Source organism: Gossypium raimondii, chromosome 8, assembly GCF_025698545.1.
Source record: "Gossypium raimondii isolate GPD5lz chromosome 8, ASM2569854v1, whole genome shotgun sequence".
Taxonomy (NCBI): Eukaryota; Viridiplantae; Streptophyta; class Magnoliopsida; order Malvales; family Malvaceae; genus Gossypium; species Gossypium raimondii.
This window is the reverse complement of record NC_068572.1, coordinates 53,691,179-53,714,669: the sequence shown is the minus strand read 5'-3', so window position 1 is coordinate 53,714,669 and position 23,491 is coordinate 53,691,179. Positions and strand designations below refer to the sequence as shown.

Sequence of the window (23,491 nt, the reverse complement as noted above, 5' to 3'; positions counted from 1 at the left end):
AGTTTAGATGACAACCCAAGCACCTACCTTGAATTACTTGATTAATTTAACCTAAACAATCTTGAAAGTTACTCGTATCTACATCAACGAATTATACTAGGAAACACCAAACTTTTTGACTTGAAGATAAATGACAACCAAGCACCTAGCCTCTATTACTTAGTCGGGCCACTAGTTCATTTTGAAGCTCATAAAGATAGATAATGAAGTAATCAATTCTCACGCACATTATCAAAATTATTCAATTAAGCACATTCATCAATATATAATCCAATACTCAAGCTCAAAATAATTCAAAATTTCAGCTAGATCATTAATGTAAGAAGTTTGACATTGATTGTTATTTTGCTTGTCCTATTCAAACAAACAAAGCAACTCCACTTGTCTCCCTCCTTCTTCACCTCCCGTGAGGAGTTGAATACTCTCCTTTCTCATTTTTCATCGAAGTTGTTTGGATCCATGATTTTACTACCTCCAAAACCACGCCACAAATAAATATTTTCCTTTCACGAGAAATCTCTCCCCTTTCAGCCCAACTTTTTTCCCCATCATAAAGCATTGGTTCCCATTTTGTCAACCAAAAACACCCAACTACCTAAACCAGCATCATGCTTCTTTCTTCAACTTTTCGTGATGTTTTTTAAAAAGCAAAAGTATATGATTGTTTATATTCCATAACTCTACAAAGATGATTCAAACTTTGGGTTTGCATGCTTAATTTCTTTGTTGAATCTTGGAATCAAGAAACAAATAATGAACAATGGCGCAAGTGCAACGTCTCCTCATAATTCATTTCAAACTCATTTTCTTGACATCCATGAAGTTTTACCTGAAGATGAAGAAGAAGAAGGGGTGATCAAAATGGAAGATAATAAAGTGACCAGCAGCAAAAGGGGTCTACAGAAGCCTATTAAACTTCGAGAATTAAAGAGGCCACAAAGAAGTTTTAACAGGCAAGTGTCATTAGAGACTGGGTTTTCTGTTCTGGGCGTCGAGTCTAAAGCTAAAGATGAAAAGAAGGTTCTTCGGAGAAGTGGTCGTAGTTTTGGAGGTTTTGATTCGGCAAACAGGGTTGGTGCGGAGGCAAGGAAAGGAGACTTTAACATCTTCAGGACCAAGTCGACTCTCAGTAAGCAGAATTCCCTATTGCCTACAAGAAAAGAGAAAGAAATGGAGAATCAAAGAGCCGAAGGTGCCACTGGCCTTAACGAGCCTGTGAACAAAAGTGTTCCTGTTGGAAGATACTTCGATGCTCTTAGAGGACCTGAATTAGACCAAGTCAAGGTAACATAACAAAACTAATTATGTTATATGTATGTATGCAAATGCCATGAATTTGATATGCTGAAGTTGTTTACTTTTCTGCAGGACTCTGAGGACATTCTCCTTCCAAAAGATGAGATATGGCCTTTTCTCCTTCGTTTCCCAATTAATTGCTTTGGTATTTGTCTTGGACTTAGCAGCCAAGCTGTTCTATGGCGTGCCCTATCAACTAGTCCGGCTACCAAGTTTCTCCACGTTACACCATTCATCAATCTTTCCCTCTGGTTATTAGCCCTGGCAACACTCATCTCAGTCTCCATCACCTACTTGCTCAAATGCATTCACTACTTTGAAGCTGTTAAAAGAGAATACTTCCATCCTGTCAGAGTCAATTTCTTCTTTGCTCCATGGGTTGTATGCATGTTCCTCGCCATTGGTTTACCACCAATGCTAGAACCTGCAAAACTACACCCTGCCATTTGGTGTGCTTTCATGGGACCTTATTTCTTTCTCGAGCTCAAAATTTATGGTCAATGGCTTTCTGGTGGTAAGAGACGTCTTTGTAAGGTGGCAAACCCATCTTCCCATCTTTCTGTAGTTGGAAACTTCGTTGGAGCAATCTTAGCATCAAAAGTAGGATGGATAGAAGCTGCCAAGTTCTTATGGTCTATTGGCTTTGCACATTATATTGTGGTGTTTGTGACATTGTATCAAAGATTACCAACAAGTGAAGCTTTGCCTAAAGAGTTACACCCTGTGTACTCCATGTTTATAGCAGCCCCATCAGCCGCTAGTATTGCTTGGGGAAGCATTTATAGTGAGTTTGATGGCTGTTCCAGGACATGCTTTTTCATTGCTTTGTTCCTCTATATTTCACTAGTCGTGAGGATCAACTTCTTCACAGGATTCAGGTCAGCCAAATTCGTGTTCCTTTCAATCAGACGATATAAATATAATTATAAATTTACCTGTGTTTTTCAATACTTTTGAAGGTTCTCCGTAGCATGGTGGTCATACACCTTTCCGATGACGACTGCGTCGGTAGCGACAATCAAGTATGCCGAGCAGGTTCCTTCTGTTTTAAGCAAAGGGCTTGCTCTCTGTCTTTCAGTCATGTCATCAACAATGGTTTCTGTATTATTTGTGTCTACCCTTCTTCATGCCTTATTTTGGAAGACATTGTTTCCAAACGATCTCGCCATTGCTATAACAAAGAAAAGACTAGTCAAAGAAAAGAAGCCCTTCAAAAAGGCTTATGATATTAAACGCTGGACGAAGCAGGCCCTAACCAAGAACAACTCTGGGGACAAAGAATTCAATGGAGAGAATAAAGCAGCCTAGCAGGAGATAGGGGCACTGCAGTCCAGATGCTGGGATTTGACCATTATTATTCCATATTTTATTGGAATCAAGTGTGCAATGTAAACAATCAAATAGTTCAAGGATGATAATATATTTTAGTCAGTTCTACAGATAATACTTTGTCATTTCATAAATATTTATGGATATAGCCAAGGTTTTGTGAAGAAACTCAGTAATTAGTTTGCAATTTCTGACTTATGGCCATTACATGACGCTGCAAAATTGACTGATATGAGGCCGCCAGGTCTTGGTGCTTGCGATAAAAAATAAAATTACCAAAAACTTGTCTAAAAAAGTTTTTTGAAGATACAATAAAATTTAATGATTGTCTGTGTATTTCGCCAACAAAAACAATCCACTCAGCATAATGAAAAATGTCCACAAGACTATTAATTCTTATAGAGAATTTTAAACAAAACAGTCTAATTAAAGAAAAATAGAAAATAATTTATCCTCAATTTTGGTGTGCTATGCGAATGAAAATTTCACTCTAATTATTTATGACGGTTTTCATGTTTTTTTATGTAAACATAACTATTCATTAATAGAATAATAGGTATCTTTTGAATAAACACATATCTTAAATAAATATAATTATTCAATCAAAAACATAAATTTCGATATTTAAGAGATCTAACTTATCACCATGAAAAGCGACAACTCTTGATTAATAACCAAGTGATATAATTATTTGTTACTTATAACTTTTTCATTTGCATCTATTGCAAAATTGTATGTATTGAAAATATTCCAACACTCTCTCCATTTTCAAAATATTTTGGATTTTGATAATTTTATAAATCAATTGCATAAATGAAAGTGTATTACAATTTAACATTCAGTTAATAACAATATCTTGAAGTTAATTAAAATTGCAAGGTAAACTATACTTTAAACCAGCTATTCATTTTGATTAACAAGCATGTCTCAACACATCTCATAAAACGATTTCAATAGCAATTCATGCATAGTATCTAATGATACTATTATGGCCACGTGTCTGTAACCTTTTATCATAAGTGTTGTTAGAGCTTAGTCCTTGAGCTTCTAGAAGTGGTCACAATTAGGGGTGAGTAAAACTCGATCCGATTCGAAAAATCAATTTTTTTTGAATTCTGAGTTAATTGAATCAAATTATTCGAGTCAACTCGAATAAGTAATTCGAGTCAAGTTGAATTTTACAATTCAAATAATTCGAATAATAGGTTGGTGTAAATATATACCCCTTTGGTCCCTGTCAATTTTGAAAATGAGTAAATTAGTCTCTCTCTCAACAAATATTAAAAATAAATCAAAATAATTTTTAAAGTTCAAAATATTTATAACAATTCCAAAATTTATATTTTAAAAAATTTTAAAATTCTAAAAAATATACAAAGAAAGTTAAAATAAAAATTCTAAAATAATAATTTTGGGATCTAAATAAGTTAATTAATTATTTAAGTTTATCATACTAAAGTATATTTTATTATTATTATTATTTTGCTTTGAAAAAGTTTTCAAATTTATGTGCTCTAACATGGAATTAGTTATATTGTAACAAGATTTTAATTTGACCTGTTTAATTTTTTAATTTAACTCAAATGATTTCACTCGATTTGAATCAATTCAAAAAAGAATTCAAATCGAGTTAGGATGTCAAAATAGGATTTGTCAATTCAATTAACTTGAAATTTTTTTCACTCAATTCGATTGAACGCTCACCTCTAATCAGCATTCACACTTACAAAAGTTTATTCCATCAAAAGTATTCTTGTATTTATAACAGTCTAACATGTTTATGTTACAAGTCTATTAAGAATATATTATATATTATTTGGGATGATATATTATATATTATTTTATAATGTTAGCAGTCATATGCAAATATACTGTCTCGTTGAACTCCAAATTTGATGCTATAACAAGTGCTTAATCGAGTTTCCTTCTCAAATGTTATGGGCTTCTACTTCATCCCTAAATTATCAAATTTTTGACATAACTATGTTAAAAATTGGTACCACATGGTGAAACATTATATTTATTTTATGTCTTGAAAGTTCACAAGATCAACACTTCCACCATGTTTAAAAATTTTAATAAATTATAATAGTTTCAAAATTATAATTAATTAATTTTATTTTATTGTAATTACATAAAATAAACAAACAGAAATATCATCTATTCTTTTCAATGATTTCTAAACTTATTTTTCTTATATATTTTTTAATTTTTATTTTTAAGTAAAAAGATAATGATAGAAGTACTTGAGAAAATAAAATCTTAATAATAAAAAATTTGGACAAAATTTAATTTTATGAATTTGTAATTTGATTTAATAAAAAGTTAATTTTTTTCTTAAAACTGTTTTTAATTTATTTTAGTAAAAACAATTTCAATGATTTATTTTAAAATTATAACTATTTTAATAAATAAATATCAAAATTTTAACAAACATCTAAAATATTATTATTTAATATAATTAAATTTATATTAAAAATTGAAGCCTTATGAGTTTACAGTGAAATTTCAACTCGATTCGAGAAATTATTTTATGAACCCTCGTTACCACATCATCCATATACCTATCAATTAATAATAAATACATAATCTTTTTTCCACACCATATGTACAGTTGATAATGAGATATCATGGATGATGTGTTTATTTTAATTGATAAGAATCATAGATGATATGGTAAGAAGGGTTCAGTAAAATAATTTTTCTCGATTATCTATATTACACTTAAATTAGTGATTTAACTATTTAGATTATATAATATTAATGATGAATTTTGAGTTTTGGTCGTTATATTATACTCAAAATTGTGCTTTAATTTTTATATGATTTGGTACCTCTATTTTTATCTTGTCATTAATTGATTTAAATACTTTATTCGATAAAAGATTGATGTAAATTTGTAAGAATTACTAACATTGTTAAAATTCTTTATTAAAATTAGGTACTTTACGTCTTACGATGTCAATTTTCAGCTACATACTATTTAAAAAATTAACTTTTAAAATATCCCGTCAATAAATATAATAAAAATATTTAATAGTATTAACCCGGATTTTCAGAGCTGACTCAAAAAATAATATTTACTTGCCCAGATCTGAAAATTTATTAAAAATATTAATTATCAACAACATAAAGGAGCTATGGTTGAATCAGGATTCAAATTCTGGACAGATGCTTACATTTGGAGTGATAGGTTTTCAGTTAATTGGGAAAAGAAATTGAGTTCCAGGTCATATAAGCTTATCCAGGCCCATCACTGTCTGAAAAAATAGAGTAGCCCCAAGTTGTGAAGATTCAGACCTCCCAATCTAAATTAATGGCTGGCTCTTTGCAATCTTTTTCCAATGACGCTCACTATCAAGTCCTCATTCAACGCAAGCCTCACACGTCCCCATCCATCATCCAATTCCTCCCCTTCTACTTCTACTTCATTTTGGGTAAATGATAATTAATATATATGAAATTTCATTACACAAGAATATCAGCCTGGTGACTTGCCCCTGTAAAATGGCTATTGTAGCTTGTGGTTGCGGCGTGGAGAAATAGTAGGGACAAAATGAGGGTGTTTGTCTTCAACTGGAAAGGGGGGGAGTTTTGAGGCCCAATTATTGCCTCATTCTATCTCTTCTACTCTTGTTTTCTTTGGAGATTCCAACCAGCTTTGATTAGTCCAATGTTTTATTCCACATAAAATATTGTCCTTCCTCATTTTACTTTAAAACCAATTCTAGTTCATTACACGAATTTTATTAATTTTATAAATAAAGTTAAAAAATCACCATCTATCTCCTTTTTTTTTTCTTTTTCAGTTATTAATTAAAAAGATGTGATATCTTCTGATTCATATATCAAATAATTATTTATTTTAAAATTTTAACTCCACCCCAAATATATCAAATAAATTTTGAATTTAAAATTTAATTGATATATATATATATGACATTTAAAGGATTTTTTGTCATAGTCAAGAATTAAAATTGAATTCATATGAGATAATGTGAAATTTTCAGAGAAGAATCATTGGAAAAGTTGAAGGAAATTGATACCATCTTATTGGCTTCACATTGGGGTAAAGTCATGAGTTGGATAGTTTAAAGGACATCTGTTTCATTAAATCATATGGCTATCATAGCGGAAGATTAGATCCTAACACTATAATAAACTTTATTCAACTTGCAAGTAATGGTAGATCCAATAGCTTCAGTCTTAGAATATTCAATAACATGTGCACCTAATAACTTATTCCCTGTCAATTAGATGAGCAACTAAGGACAATTAATCACAAGTTAATGTCTTCCGTCAATTTTATATAATTTTGATTGGTATAATAATAAATTTAGCCTTCAATACTTATATATTTTGTCGTTTTGACTTTAGTTCTATAAAGTCCAACATTTACACAAATATTATGGAATAAATTTGTTAAATTACTACACTGACAAAATGTGAAAATTTTGAGTATTATACCAATAAAAATAGCGTGAAAATATGAAGCTCACAGGATAGATTGGGTTAATTTGACAGCGGAAAATGGAGGGAATCCAAAAGGTTTCACCGAAAAGGACAAACCAAAGTTGCCCCCCCAACATCTGAAAATTATTGAAGAGAAGACCAAAGTTTCAACATCCAGACCAGACCAAAGATACAGCAAGGCCATTTCAGTAAACTCCCCAGCTTTTTATACCTCCAAAAGATCTCAACTGCTAAATCCCAATATCTAAATTCCAAAATTAAAAATCCCACCTTTCTAGCAAGGAACGGCTCACAATTTATCTTTATCCCATTTTTTTAATTTCAATTTCCCTCCCATAAAATATAAAAGAGACCACAAAGCTTTTGTTTTGTATCCATCCATTAAACGTCAATCGGAAAACGCAGGAATACCCATATTTTCCCAATCCTTTTTTTGTTTTATTTTTGGGTTATGTGGCCATGAGTTCACTACAATGACGCAAACCCGATATTATCGGACTCGGAGCCCCGAACCCGAAAAGGAAAAGACCGGAGGGGGAGGAGGAACCGCCATGAGAGTGATAGTTCCTCTACAAGGCGTTGTTCAAGGAAGGGGAGGTTTAGTTTTAGGCTCCATTATCCCTTGCGCGCTCTTTTACTTTCTACAATTCTATTTGAAGCGAAACCGTGATGACCCGGATGACAAGAACGAATCCAATTCCACGGGTCAAAACCCAACGACCCGTTCGCCGTCGTCCGAGCACCTGACTGAGCTTCCTGGTTTGACACGTAGTCTGTCTCGGGCGTTGCTATCGCCCAGAAATAGTGGGCCTGTCTCGATTTCGGCTCGTGTTAGTGGGATTGTGAAGGGTGGGGATTCACCATATTATATGGGGTTGAAGCGGGTCAAAGAAGATCCTTACGATGAATTGGATAATCCGAATGGGGTCATCCAACTGGGTTTAGCAGAAAACAAGGTGGGTTCTTTTAGTTTCTTTTACCTTTCTTGTAAATGGTCTAACATGCTTCATGGTTCAGTACTTGAGTTCTTGAATCTTGATTGATTTTTCTTTTGGTTCCTAGTTGTCCCTGGATTTGGTCAAGGACTGGCTAGCTGAGAATGCGAGAGAAGCCATATTGGGAAATGGAAAAGAGCTGAGCATTAGCGGTATTGCACCTTACCAGCCTTTTGATGGATTGATGGAGTTCAAAGTGGTAAACATTGTCATAATACTTTTTCTACTCATCTATTGTTTAGTATTTGTTTCAATGCTATCACTGTCAGTTTATCGGTTAAATTCTCTTCCCCCTGTTATTTAGTACTATCTTTTCCCCCTGTTATTTGAAGTTTCGTCCAAACATCAAATGCTTCATATGATGCTAGTGAGGTTAAGTAATAGTATTCAGTTTTAGGTCACTTCAAGATGTCTTGTTAGGATTGAACTGTTAGGAGACTCAGATTGGACGAGCAATAATAAGATTACTCTGGGTGCTCGGGGCTGCTTGCGTGTTGCTATTGACCATGGTCAATGGTTCATGGTCTCTGATAATAATGCTATGGTACTCAACTTGGGTTTGATTGCTGAATACAGATATAGCACGGGTATGGTCAGATTTTTCTAAGTTTTTCTATATATTTGGAGGGTCTTTGGAGGTCATACCCCTATATCTGTGTTAGATACGAGTATCAGACATGAGTACTTTATGAGGAGTCAAAGCAACATAGGTACTTAAAACAGGGGATAAATAGAAAAAACGCAATAAATCTACCTTCATTGGCTCTTAATTCATATTCAGTGATATATATGTTGGTAGATACAAGAACCATTCACTAAAGCTTGTCCATACACTTAGATAATTGTAATTTCCATTTGAGTTCACCTCTTAAAACAACTGCTTTTCCTTTTCCCACAATTTATGTATGAAGCATTTGATCACCTGCAATGTATGATATGATGAAAATTAAACATAAGCTTGTGATCATAATGTGACCCATCTGCTTTACTACTTGAGCACAATTTCTGCAGGTGTATTTAAAATTTTCAGGTGATAAAATATGTTGGGAAAAAGAAAACCTTTTAACTAGCATAACTTCAAGAATTAAGCTGTTTGATATAGATTCAATTCTCAATCTACCCTTGGAAGCTCCTTTTCATCTAATGATTCCTTCTGCAAATGTTTTTTTTTTTTTTTTGTTCATAAACAGTCTGCTTCCAAGCATTTGTGTTTTGACTTGTTATTACTTTTTTAAGGCTGTGGCAGGATTCATGTCTCAAGTCATGGAGAATGCTGTTTCCTTCAATCCTTCACAGATAGTGCCGACTGCTGGTGCTACCCCTGCGATTGAGATTCTTAGTTTCTGCTTGGCAGATACTGGAAATGCATTTCTTGTTCCAACACCATATTACCCTGGGTAAATTTTTTCTCCTCAGTTTTCATTCCAGTAACCAGGTATCTGTCGAGTAAACTGAAGTTTTGAACGAATATGCAGTTTTGACAGGGATGTAAAATGGCGAACTGGGGTTGAAATAATACATGTTCCTTGCCGAAGTGCTGACAACTTCCATTTAAGTATAGCTGCTCTCGATAGATCATTCAACCAAGCAAAGAAACGCGGGCTGAAAGTGCGTGGGGTTATAATATCAAACCCATCAAATCCGGTTGGCAATCTTCTAAACCGGGAAACACTTTACAGCCTGCTAGACTTTGCCAGAGAGAAGAACATCCATATCATCTCCAATGAAATACTGGCTGGTTCTACTCATGGAAACGAAGAATTCGTGAGCATGGCAGAAATCGTCGCCCAGGAAGATACTGACAGGAAAAGAGTCCATATAGTATACGGTTTGTCAAAAGATCTCTCTCTTCCAGGTTTCCGGGTTGGTGTTATCTACACTTTTAATGAGGATGTTCTGGCTGCTGCTAGAAAGTTATCGAGGTTCTCAGCCACCTCAGCTCCAACCCAACGTTTGCTCATCTCCATGCTATCTGATACAAAATTTGTTCGGACATTCATTACCACAAACTGGGAGAGGCTTCAAAGGATGTATGTGCAGCTTGTGGCAGGGTTGGAAAAAATGGGCATAAAGTCCATAAAAAGCAGTGGGGGTTTCTACTGTTGGGCTGATATGAGCGGGTTTATCAGCTCTTACAGTGAGAAAGGAGAAGTGGAGCTGTGGGATAAGTTATTGAATATAGGCAAGGTCAATGTAACTCCAGGATCTTGTTGCCATTGTATTGAACCTGGATGGTTCCGCTTCTGTTTTGCTACATTGACAGAAAAAGATATCCCTGTAGTTATGGAACGGATTCAGAAAGTTTTGAAGCCTGTAAATTGAATAGTTGTAATGCTGTTGATTTATTCTATGGTTTTGGACAACTCCCCAGATTCCTTTTTTTTTTCTTTTTTGATATAATCTCTTTTCTATGATATAATCAAAGATACACATAAATCAATACTTTTATTGCATAAAATTAAAAACAGGAAACAAATCAACGATGGTAAGCTCAAAATGAATACAAAAGAATGATCACTATGATTCTATTCCAGATCTGATGAATTCCAGAACTTGAACTACTTCAGACATGCTAGGTCTTCTTGAAGGAATCTCCGATGTACAAATTAAACCCAGCTTCATAACCTGTATTAATTCGTTATCCGCAAAACCCCGCAATCTTCTATCGAAGCAATCCGAAGCAGAGCCCTTCTCCAACAATCCTCTAACATATTCACACAATATCACCACTTCATTTGCAGTTGGACTCTCAACTGGTTTCCTCCCAGTTACCAGTTCTAAAAGAATTACTCCAAAGCTGTACACATCACATTTCTCACTAACTCGCAAACTTTGTGCCAACTCCGGTGCAACATATCCTACGGCATTATGGAATTTAGTTAAACCATAGTTATCCAAAATTGGAAGCAATTTTCCTAACCCATAATCAGATAATTTGGCCTTGTACTCCTCATCTAAGAGTATGTTAGACGATTTGATGTTGAGATGGAAAATTGGAGGTCTACAATCATGGTGAAGGTAAGAAAGTGCTCTTGCAGTTCCAAGGGCAACATGGAACCTCCTAGACCAAGTTAGTTCAGTATTACCAACACCTGTACTAGTATCTGGGTAATTTAGTCCATGAAGATTATCATAGAGATTTCCATTTGGAATAAATTCCGATAGAATCAACTGTATCGATGACGACCAGTAATAACCTTGAAGAGCAACCAAGTTGGGATGCTTGATGTTACCTAGGCGTCCAATTTCTTGTTCAAATTCATCTTGGTTTCTAATTCTTCCCAGAGTCTCAAGTTTCTTCACTGCAATTGAGATCCCACCTTCAAAGCTAGTTCTGTAGACAGTTCCAATCGAACCTCCACCCACTAGACTATCCTTGTCAAGCAAAGCTTTCGAGCCAGCTTCCCAATCTTCGTATTTAGACGGTAAGATTTTGCTAAAGAGGACCAACTTCCCGATTATAACATTCGAGTCTGATGAACCTGGTGGTGTGCTCTCAACAACCATTGTCGCTTCTTCCTTTTTACTCCTACGTGCCCCGATGTTCAAGATGGTTACCACACAAACCCCTGCAAGGATCACAGCAGCAGCAACAATGGCAACAATTGCGGAAGTACTAAGGACCCTGGTTCTACCAGATGTGGGAAGCCTGCCACTTACTGAGCAGGATGTCAAAGGGAAACCACAGAGACCAGGGTTGTTAGAAAATGCTGATGGACCAAAGGACTGGATGGTTTGGATAGTAGGAATGATACCGGAGAGATTGTTGTAGGAAAGATTAAAATGTGTTATCTTATTCAGATGCGCAAGTGAAGCGGGGATTGACCCAGAAAATGAATTCAGTGAGAGATCTAGAAATTGGAGTTTTGACAAGTTCCCCAGACCAGATGGGATACTTCCATTCAACTGGTTGCCGTGCAAGTCAAGGATTTCTAGATGTGTCATGTTGTAAATGGTATCAGGAATATGTCCCTCTAGAGCATTTCCAGAAACATCCCTACAGCAACATAATATGAGTTTCTAACAATTAATTCGAAGCAATGCTAATGAAAAGCTAAAAGCATCAAGGTAGTGTTTATACTCACAGTTGACGAAGAAACCTGCAATTGCTTACATATGCAGGAATTCCACCAGCAAGGTTGAGATTGTGCAAATCCAAGACTTGAAGCAACTCAATGCTACCAAATCCTGCTGGTATGGTCCCATTTAGTGAATTATTAGCCAAGCTAATTGCCAAAAGCCTCCCTAAATCTGTAATATTAACTGGTATGGTCCCATTGAGCCTGTTGAACCCCAAGTCCAAAACTTTAAGGCTTTTACAATTGGAAATGCTTGTTGGGATCTCCCCATCCAAACTATTCCATGAAGCATCAATAAATTGCATTGTCTCACTGCAGGTTCCAATCGAAGGGATCTCACCAAAGAACCTGTTATGTGAAACATTGAAATAAGTGATATTCTTAAACTCAATAACCCCAAATGGTGCCAACCCTGTGAAAGAGTTTCTGCTAAGGTCCAAATATGACAGGCTTTGGCATTTTGACATCTCTTGGAGCACATTGCCACTTAATGCATTGCTACCAACAGATGCATACTTCAACACTGAGATATCACAAATTCCAGAAGGCAATTCACCAATAAGATTATTGAATGAGAAATCAAACCCTTCAAGCTTACTGCATTTCACAATGGTCCCTGGAATGGAACCCGAGAGACTGTTATGAGAAACAGAAACATACTTGGTTTTGTAACAGTTCTTAAACAAAGCAGAAGGGATCTCTCCAGAATAGCCATTGTTAGAAAAATCAAGAAATCTAATGTTAGGTAAATCACCAATGAAACCTGGTATGGAACCAGATAATGCATTTGAACTCACATTGATCTTCCATAATGTCTGCAACAGTGAATACTCTTGTGGGATTTTACCTGAAAACCTGTTACCAAACAATGTCAAGACTCTTATAGAGCTTAAACCTGACAAGGCAGCTGGTAGTTGTCCACTAAGGTTGGTGTTCCACAATACAATCTTGTCCACAAATCCCTTTGGATTGCAAAACACACCGCTGAAATTTACACAAGGGTTACCATTTGGGACCCAAGAATTCAAGCTGTTGTAAGGATCATCAGTGATGTTCCCTCTAAATTGGAGCAAAATTTCCTTCTCTATTGCTGCTAAAGAAATAGTGAGAATTCTCATTCCACATGAAGCAAGAATCAGAAAGAGCAAAGCCTGGGAAACACTGAATTGATGGATCCTTCTCATGCTCGAAACACATTAATAAAGCAAAGCTTGTTGTTTTGCACTTGTAAAAATCTTGAGAATCAAAGAAAAAACATCAGGATCATGGTTAAACACCAACATTTTTCACTTCCTCCACTCAGATAAACTCAACAAGTTTCAATATTTTTCGCATACACTTGCTCAACAAAAACAACAGAGCTACCCCTTTTAACCCACACTTTCCTTCTGGGTTTGAGCTAAAAATCTCAAATTGTTTTAGCTTTTCCAGGTGTAGAAACTAGAAAGAATAAAGCATGGGAGAAAAAAAAAAGCAATGAAGATGCTGACAAATGAGAACAAATATGAAGATGACTTGGCTGGAAAGTAAAACAGGTGAGCCATTTCAAATACCAATATGTAAATATTTATATCTATGAGAAGCCGAACCACGTGCATGTGCAATTCTTTCAATCTCAATGCTCAACTCTTTTTTATTGCAAGTTTTAACCCAGAAAAAAAAAACTAGAAAACCCCAATATGGTATTTGGTTTACATTACTCGCCACCATGGAAGGGCAGGGCCTTGGGTATGTCTGTGAAGTACAAGCATTTATTCTCCCTCACCAACCCATGCTACAAGTGCGTTTCATCACCACCAAATTATTGGCAAATGAATAAAATATATCTAAAAAAAGGAGGAAAAATAAAAATAAGCAAAACCCAAAAGAGAAGGAAGTTTTAAGCAGAAATGGTGGTGGGTCTTTTTGGGTTAATTTTTGGTCTTTTGTTGACTGAGGTATGCTTTTTATTACATGGAAATTTCTTTGTTTAGATAAAATAACAATGTATTTCCATTTCCCTTAAGAAGAAGAAAATTTATAAGAAAGAAAATCAAGTAACTTCTAATTTAATTAACGTTTAAATTGCCGTTGTCTTGTTGCATTTGACTGAGTACAAGGTTTAGGTTAGAAAACTGAGAAGAATCCATCACTGGTCAAGAAAACTACAGGAACAGAAGCCAATTAAACTACGAGTCTCTAAACACAATCCATTAACCGTTGATTTGAATTATTTAGTGCTAGTTAGCTTTAACTTATACGAAGAACTTACTAGCATAGACCTTAAAAACATTCTAAAACCAAACTTTGGCTGTTTCTCATTTTCATTACAATGGTGTATCACAGCCTACTCGATATACTTACCACTTTCATGCCCATGTGGCCCTATCAACGTCACTCAACTCTTCAACCATAAGTGCATACACCCTTAAATATGCCAACCCAAATGTTACGCCGCTATTGAAATGTTTAATGCCTACCAGACGATTTTACATAATATCAGTTCTCAATATTTTTATATTTTTTAACTTGATTTTTTTAGTTAAATTTAACATTTAAATTTTCTAAAAATATTCAAATTTCTTTCGAAAAATGTTGAATTATTATTATTTTTAATAGAGTTACGGATTAAAACATTAATATTTACTTTGCAATCCATGTTTGCTTCATTTTTAAAAAACTCTTTATTTTTTTATTTACTTCCATAAACTTTAAATTATTCATTGATATAACATATAAGACAAATACTGTTATGCCTGCATAAAGTACATGTAGATTGTCACACGAGTTGCTACGCTGACATTGTTAAAAAATTAATGTTTTAGTCAACATTTTCATTATAAAAATAAATTTGACTCTTTCTTTGAAAACCAAATTGACAAAAATTATAAACATTGAGGACTAAATTTGACATTTATACCTATTATTTTTTAACCGATGAAATGAAAGAAAGTTATGAAATTTGAATAAAACCGTTACACCAAACACCACCCATTTTCTCGTCCAAGGTGACATATAAAACACTCGGTCTTGGCCAGATTGATCTGAAGAAAAGATGCTTTAACACAAAGGATACTTTCAACACATATAACTTAGGTTTGTAAACAACCCAACAACAAATTGATAGGCTACCAACTTTTATGAGTACTGAGTACAGAACAGCCATTAGGGTTAACAATCTAAAGGGTTCTCACTTGTTAGAAGGTTTGTGAATGAATAAAGCAAATTATGTTATTTATGTGAAACAGTATGGTTTTTTCCTATCTGCAGCACGATGATGTTGGATTTCTGAGCATGATAATCATGGTGGTTCTTCCCAAACATAATAATGTGTGTCACAGAATTAATGTTCCAAAAAAGTCATAAAAGGATATTCAAAATGGTAATAGCAATATGTTTTATGTATTTCATGGGGAACTCCTAGGTGGTTAAGACAGTTCTTTTGACCTCTTCTACTTGTTTATAGCCATGTTTTTCTCTAATCATCAATAGGCTGCCTAAAAGCATTTGCATATTTCATTAACTATTCACAGTATGGCTGTGGATTGTATTAAAAGACAAGATACCAAACACCTGCACTATTGTATTATATTGCAGTCTCAAAGGGCAATTATGTAGACCAAACCCTTTCCCATTCTTAATTTGTAACTTTCACTTGCTTTTCTGATACACATACTTGATAGAGAGATGTGCTTCTACTTTAATGCTTCAGTTGTATTTCACTTTGTATTCAAATCTTCAATATTGAATTTTTCTTTTTATTTTCAAGTTAATGACATTTTAAAATTTTAAAAAAGAAATTACCATATAAATAAATATTATATAAAAAGAAAATAACATTGAAAATGTTCATAAAACATCAATTTTTTGTTAAAATAATATTCTTAATAAAAATTGACATCGACATTTTAATTGAAATAGTTAACACTATTAATTATTTAAACTGACTAATGATATTATAAAAATAGAGAGACCAATTTATATCAAATTAAAATATGTAGATTAGTTTGGCTCAATGGCGGCTGGTTATCGCCTGCCTTTTTCCTCTCCTATTAACCCTTTCTTTTTTTATTTTTCTTATTCACTACACATGTCTTCTCTCTTTTCAGTTTACAGATCTATTTTATGGGTATTTTTGTTGTTTTCACAAGTTGTGATGGACAAATGATAGTGATTGTCGTTCCTTAAAACTCCACTGCCACAAGTGATTTTTCTTGGAAAGTCGGTAACTTTTTGTTAGCTTCTTAATTTGTTTTTATTTTAAGAGTTTTAGAATAATAAATGATTTCACGTGTCGATTTAGACCTGTGTTCTCTTTAAGTTTTATGTGTTTTTTGTTTGTTTTTCCATTGTTTAATAAGTTTTTAATTTTAAAAAATTGACTGCTCTTTTAGCACGTTTTTCATTCTTGCTTATGTATGTAATAGTAGTTTTACAAGTAATTTTAAGGATGGTTTTATTGTTATCCTCTCTAGTTTGGTGAATGTCCGATTCTTTTGTTGATTTTTGTTCACCGCTTTAAACCAAATATGTCATATTTAAATTGTGACAAAACCAATTATAAACGTGTGAGACTAGATGAAACTAGTCAAAGTTAAACCGTCAGTAAGATCCTTAGGGTAATCACATAATATTTTAATAATGTTAACATTAACTAAAAAAACTATTTAGTATTAATTAATAACATTACAAAACTACAATACTGAAATTATTCTATAATGTAGATTTCTATATTTGGCCCAAGGTTAAATATAGAAAAAGAAAAAGCATATTCATGTGAAACCCAATACCAAAAAAATATTAGAGGACAATACCACCATTCTGCTACCAAAACAAAGGATTCTACAGTGCAGAATATCATATTCAACAAGTCAACAACAAAATGACATTGAATGATGTACAGAATGTCAAATAATATTGACTTTAGCAGTTTCATTCATATACAAATCTCAATTATGAGTAGGCGTGTGTGTGAGAGAGACGCCAAAGAATAAACCCTTAAAATAAATGGAAGACTGTAAGATGTTATAATTTTTGTCTTGGTTTTGGTTTTCCCTTTTGTCACTTCCTTCACAATGTTACAAAGAACCAATTTTGTGTCACATTTCCATCCGTGGATGAAGTTTTGCTCAATAAATAAAACTTCATCAACCCCTATAACGCGTCTCACTGTAATATCAATTCTTCTCCCTGCAACACTTTTAGTTGCCTTTTAGCATAAACTGTGAAAACAATTGTTGTAACCACTGTTAAAAGGAAACCACCAACATTTAACAAAATTTGTGGAGCCGATAAAGTGTGTTGTTCTTGTGAAGCATCTGCCAATGTCTGTATGAGGATACCACTGCAATAACCAACGTGTCAGTTATACGCATACAGAAAGCAAAGGAGGGGATGGAGAGAGATATCTTACGTGTATATTGCAACAAAAATTTCAGGCACCATTCCTATCAAAGATCCCAAGATGTAAGGACCATATTTAACATGTGTTGCCACCGCACAATAGTTATATATGATATATGGGAATGGAGAGATTCTAATTAATGTTACAGCTTTAAACTGATGAAACCAATTTCCTTCACCTGCTGCTCTTAGAATGGCTGCTTTCTTAGGATATTTTTCTAACCAGCCCTGCATAAAGATAGAAAATGTTCAAAGTTATTGCAAATCACAACAATGGCACAATAAAAGCTTAAGACGAGGTACGTACTTGAATTCTGTGGAGGAAAAGAGAGCCAATAAAGAATGGAAGTGATACACCCACAGCAGCTGCTGATATGATTAGTAGAAACCCAAAACCATAACCAAAAGTCATCCCTGCCACCCAGATTGATGGTGTAGATGGTAAAAGTATTGTAGGGAATAATGCCACAGAGGCAAAGACTAGAACTGCCAGCATTGGAGTACTAAAGGTTGTCATCTCCCAATTTATTATAGGCATTAGCTCCTGCATTCATCATGTCAAGAGATAAAATGGACAATCTCCACTAGTCTTTGGAAGGAAATTATGAGTTTTAAAAGCAAAATTAATACAAACTATCACTAAAATCAACAGTTTTGAGTGAACACTAAACAGCCTGCACCTCAAAAAATATCAAACCTAAGTGGGCATTCAATATATGTCAGGTTGTATTACACAACTGAGACACATAATAAGACAAGCTCCTGCCTATAATCATCATGTAGGTGATGAAAATTTCTAACTTACAAGATAAAAGCCTAGTCATCTGCCCATTCTAACTAAACAGTGTGCTTAGTTTAATAATAACATCAAGTGCAGCAAGGAGAAAGCTTCAGTCTATTTTAAGAACAAAGCAGCAATGATCTCCAAAATTATACTGGTATAAAACATTAACATTTATTAGACAATATGTATAAATCACAGAACATATCACAACCAAAAAATGTACAACCGTGAACCATCATTAACCCCATAGCAGCACTCACAATCAAAGAGATTTCAATTAGCAAATTGAGAAAAAAAAAAAACCTTCGATAAAAAAGATCAAAAAATCCCAAAATAAGCTAAAATCAAAATTAACAATACACATGGTTCAGAAGAAACTCAAAATCAATGTGAAAACACATTAATATGAATTGCATGTATAAAAAGATCGGGGGAGGGGGGGGGAGAACAAACCTTGTCCATTAAAAAGGGGCCAACCCATCTGAAGAAAACAGCAGCCAATAACCCTATAAATGTAAATAAAACTCCCAACTTCACCCAAAACCAAATAGACCTTCTCTGTATACAAGAAAAAGCAGGCTCCTTTACCAACAAATACCTCTCTTCTGCTTCACATTCTTCCAATAATCGCTGTCTCAAAGTTACCCTTTTTCCATTAACACCATTATCGTCACCCTCAACTCTTACCTTCAGCTCTGGCATCACCTCTCCTCCCTCACCGTTACTATTACCATCATAAAAAGTCATTGAATTTCAGAACAAGAACCCTAATTTCCTATTTGGTTCCTGGGTGTAGGCAAAATGTCAGAAGCAAAGAAGAGGATAACTAAGCGAAGCAAGCAAAACTAAACGGAAAAAGGGAAAAAAAAAATAAAAGAGTTTCAATTTTTGGTTTTTGATTAATTTTAAAGAAAACCCAAACGCTTGTTTATGTTCCTTTTCCTTTATCAAATTGGGAGTTTTATGCTTTCGTAAGGTATTGTAATTTACGATCTGCCATTAGAGCGACAACGGCGTCGCAAAAAGGTTCTAAAGGTGACACGTTGCGAAACAAGTGATGACTTGTGTAACTGAGTTTTCAACCGAGTTGAGACCTAGGATTGTAAAGTGTCAACACTCAACACGGAATTGACTCGCTCTTGGTTCAGTTTATCGATTCTTTTTATTTTCGGTAAATTACATAAATAGTCACTTAATTATTAAATTTTTTAATTTAGACACTTAAAATAAAATATTTTCAATTTAAGCACTCACGTTATATAATTCGGTTATTTTAGTCATTTTCGTTAAAATCACGTACAGAAAATTGACATGGTAGTTAAAAAAGTTGATAAAATAATATATTTAGCCTTCAACTTTGACATATTATATCAATTTAGTCATAATTTTAAAATTAACTCTCAAAATTTACAAATATTCTCAATTTGATAATAATTCTAAAAAAATCCAAAATATATATAAATACATAAATATTTTTGAAAGATATAATAATAAAATTATATTTTATATTAATATTATTATTAAACAAAAATAATTACATTAATATTAAATAATAATAATAATAAAACCCTCCCCCACCGTCCTGAACAAAAAGCCCGTCCTAACCCAGACAGGATGATGACCCGAACCAACTCGTCTCTTCCAAGGTCCCTGAAGACCCGAGCCAAATCCATTATCAGAAGCTTACTCAGCGAGTTGAGGGATGTCGATTGGTTGATGGTGACGTTGACGGGTTTTTTAATATTAATATAATTATTAGTATTTGATATTAATATAAAAATATTTTTAATTATATTTAAATTTATTATTATATTTTTTGAAAATATTTATGTATTTTTATATATTTCTTTGAATTTTTAGAATTTGAATAAAACGAGAACATTTGTAAATTTTGAGGTTATTTTTTAAAATTATGAGTAAATTGTTATAATATGTAAAAATTGAGGTTAAATATGTTGTTTTATCAACTTTTTAACTACTATGTCACTTGCCATTTGTAATTTTAACGAGAGTGATCAAAATAACAAAATTATATAACATGGGTGTTAAAATTACAAACTTTTTTATTTTTGGTGCCTAAAATAATTTTTTATAATCGAGTGGCTATCTTTTATTTAGATTGGAATTTTATCTATATTTAGTTAATTAATTTATAGCAAAATATAAATATAATATAAAAATATGAAGAATATAGGCTAGCAATTTTATTTAAACAAAATTTTAAATTAAAATTTATATAATAATCTTAAAAACATTTATAATAAATATGGATAAATGCTAATTCCAAAAGAAAATAATAATTTGAGGAAGACGGTGACATAGTGGTGTGCTGGATGTTGGAGGACAGTGCAATCAGAAACGGACAGGTGTGCAAGAAAGAGCTGGCATACACAAATTGTAAAGCATAGAACGCGTGCTTGTGGTTCTATCCTTTTCTTTGACGTCTGTTTATATTCTTTTACTTGGATTAATTTATAAGTTAGTATCTAAATAATATCATTTTTTTCGTTTTGGTATCTAAACTCAAGTGATATTTAAATTTCTTTTTCAAGTTGATACTTTCGTTAGTCTAGACCTATAGCCCACTTGACTTGACTTGGGCTGAGCTTAGACAAAGATTTTTGTATTTTGGGTCCGCTCGACCCGAATTCAATTTGAATATTAAAAATATTTTTATTACCTAAAATTGATTATAAAAATATATAAAATATCAATTAAAAATATTTTTTTGATAATGAAGCGGACTTTTTAGGAAGGCTAGGTTGGCTCAAAACAAACTTGAACTTGAAATTTTTTTTGGAACTGAGCCTCGACCCGACCTGGTCCATGGATTGCTCTACAATAGCTCAATCACTAGTTAAACTATTAAATCTATTTAAAAAGATCTTAACCCCTTAAATTATACATTTTTTCAAGTTGGTACCTAACCTCTTTTTTTGTCACAAGTGGTAGCTAAAATTTTCTTTTGTTGTCCATTTTACACCAAAATATTATATCTGTTAAAAAAATTTCAGATAAACTTAAAAGATTTTTTTTAATTCTTTTATTTTCCTTTTTTATTTTACATTATCCCTCTCTTTATTTTTTTTCTTTCTTTCTTTCTTCTTTGTTTATAATGTCTAGCAATATCAATAATGCTCAAAATGTTTCCTCATGAGATCAATACGCTAGCAATTAATTTTGTTTTCACACTTCACCACTTAATTGCTCTAACTGGCAGGATAGAAAAAGTTATTTGATATATCAAAACTAGATTTTTTTTAGAACCAGACCGAATGGATCAAGAACAAATTGGGGTATTGGTCTGAATATAGGGTTTGAACTGATTGATTCGTAAATTTATACAAATTGATTGAACCAAGCTAAAAAATCAATTTAACCAATTTTATTTATTTTTTAAAATATTTATTTTTTGAATTTTTAACCAAATTATTGATTGAACTGAACAAATTGATCAAACTGGGAATTGGTGCCCAGTTAGTTCAACGATTAGTCTGGTTCTGAAGAAATAATAAATAAAAGAATATATATAAGAGAAAATAAAACTTTTTCTTTTTTGCCACATATCAATTTTTAATTGGTTATCTTTTTTTTAATACATTTAATGGTTTAATTAACGTTTGAACTAAAAGATGTTCCAACTTGTGAAAATATAGTTTAGGTACCACTTGTGACCAAAAATTTGTTTAGTTACAAAAATGGAAAAAAAAAAGAAGCATAGTTTTGTACCAATTTGTGAGTTGAACCTTTTTTTAAATAGACTTAACAATTTGAGTAGCAGTTTGACTAATTGAGGTATCAACTTGAGAAAAAACATAATTTTTTACTAATTTATGGGTTAAACTTTTTTAAATAGACTTAACAATTGACTAGTGGTTTAACTAATTGAGGTACCAACATTGAAAAAAAAAAGCAATTTAGGTACCACTTGCAACCAAAAAAGGTTTAGGTACCAAAATGAGAAAAATGATATAGTTTAGGTACAAATTTGTGAGTTAAGTCTTTTTTATTTTTCATTATAAGAAAAAGGTAAATTACATCCAAGGTAACTAAACTATTAATAAGTTTACATTTCGGTCATTCAACTTCAAAAAGTTACAAAATAGTCATTGAACTATTTGAAAGTTTTTATATAAGCCATTAGGTTGTTGATTTTTTTTTTTTTTAAGTTTGGCTAGTAAGCTCCAAACGACAATTTGATGATTGGTACAATATACCAGTACCCATAGACGAGTAGAAGAACATATCTTAGATCCAATTTGATTTGATGGTCAATGTTGGAGATTAGAGAAAAAAGTTGTGTGAATTTTAGGTCACAAATTCGGGACATTCAAAGCTTGAGTTCGAAGTAAGAGTTATTTATGTCAGTGGTTGTGGGCAAAGGCATTGCCCAATGCTTGACAAATTTAACGATGACTAAGAAGCAAGTCCATACGTACAATAAAATTTATTGTTTATAAAATAAACTAAAAAAAAAAGAAAAAAAATTGAATCTCATTTAAGTTTTGTTTGTGAGTTTTAAAAAAATATTTTTATTTATAAAAATATTATTTTAATAAATAAATTTCACCAAAAATGCGTATTTTTATATTTTTATGTATTTTTATCGAAAAATAAACTTTTAATTTTAATTTTTTTTAAGTTTTTGAATTTTGAATTGTTAAGAAGTAAAACTAAATTGACATAGTGTAAAGTTGAAGGCTAAATTTTTTTTTAAATTAGGACTAAATTAATAGAATTCATATGAATGATTAAATTTATTATTATGCCAATAAAAAGACTACCGTTAGTGATTTCATTTGCAAGATGTACCAAAAAAGTCATAACAATGCTCTTTATGTTTTCCTCCTTATAGTATTCCTATATTATTTTATAGACAATTACTACATAAGTTATTTATAGAATTGATACTTTTGCTATATTATGCTCAATTGACAATTTTCGTCAATGTAAAATGCAAACAATCATTTGGCTTTAATTAATTTCTCATAGTTTATTTTTATCTCTGCACACCAACATTTAACACAATTGATTTTATATAACAAAATAATGTTATATTATTTTGATGCTAACTAAAATTGCTTTGATTTGCACTTATTCGAAGTTATTATTCTATTAGTTGTTTGAACAAGAGTTGGGACACGAAGATGGGA

The 23,491-nt window shown here is 32.7% G+C and overlaps 4 protein-coding genes across 4 annotated transcripts; 2 read left to right on the top strand and 2 right to left on the bottom strand.

Annotated features, from left to right (window-relative positions):
* The first annotated feature begins 463 nt into the window (after positions 1 to 463).
* Positions 464 to 2,793, top strand: LOC105792137 (guard cell S-type anion channel SLAC1). The gene is made up of 3 exons (XM_012620553.2): positions 464 to 1,284; positions 1,369 to 2,174; positions 2,256 to 2,793. The coding sequence occupies exons 1-3, from the start codon at positions 754 to 756 to the stop codon at positions 2,602 to 2,604; spliced, it is 1,686 nt and encodes a 561-aa protein (XP_012476007.1). The 5' UTR covers positions 464 to 753; the 3' UTR covers positions 2,605 to 2,793.
* Positions 2,794 to 7,344: 4,551 nt separating this feature from the next.
* On the top strand, positions 7,345 to 10,456 carry LOC105792136 (probable aminotransferase ACS10). The gene is made up of 4 exons (XM_012620552.2): positions 7,345 to 8,054; positions 8,161 to 8,292; positions 9,330 to 9,490; positions 9,569 to 10,456. Exons 1-4 carry the CDS (start codon positions 7,572 to 7,574, stop codon positions 10,413 to 10,415), a joined length of 1,623 nt encoding a protein of 540 aa, XP_012476006.1. The 5' UTR covers positions 7,345 to 7,571; the 3' UTR covers positions 10,416 to 10,456.
* A 63-nt stretch (positions 10,457 to 10,519) lies between these two features.
* Positions 10,520 to 13,974, bottom strand: LOC105792135 (probable LRR receptor-like serine/threonine-protein kinase At1g12460). Its single transcript, XM_012620551.2, has 2 exons — positions 12,179 to 13,974; positions 10,520 to 12,090 (listed from the first exon to the last, which is right to left on the bottom strand). The coding sequence occupies exons 1-2, from the start codon at positions 13,354 to 13,356 to the stop codon at positions 10,611 to 10,613; spliced, it is 2,658 nt and encodes an 885-aa protein (XP_012476005.1). The 5' UTR covers positions 13,357 to 13,974; the 3' UTR covers positions 10,520 to 10,610.
* Positions 13,975 to 16,951: 2,977 nt separating this feature from the next.
* Positions 16,952 to 19,368, bottom strand: LOC105792134 (uncharacterized). Its single transcript, XM_012620550.2, has 4 exons — positions 18,792 to 19,368; positions 17,862 to 18,098; positions 17,565 to 17,782; positions 16,952 to 17,495 (listed from the first exon to the last, which is right to left on the bottom strand). The coding sequence occupies exons 1-4, from the start codon at positions 19,083 to 19,085 to the stop codon at positions 17,318 to 17,320; spliced, it is 927 nt and encodes a 308-aa protein (XP_012476004.1). The 5' UTR covers positions 19,086 to 19,368; the 3' UTR covers positions 16,952 to 17,317.
* Positions 19,369 to 23,491: the final 4,123 nt, after the last annotated feature.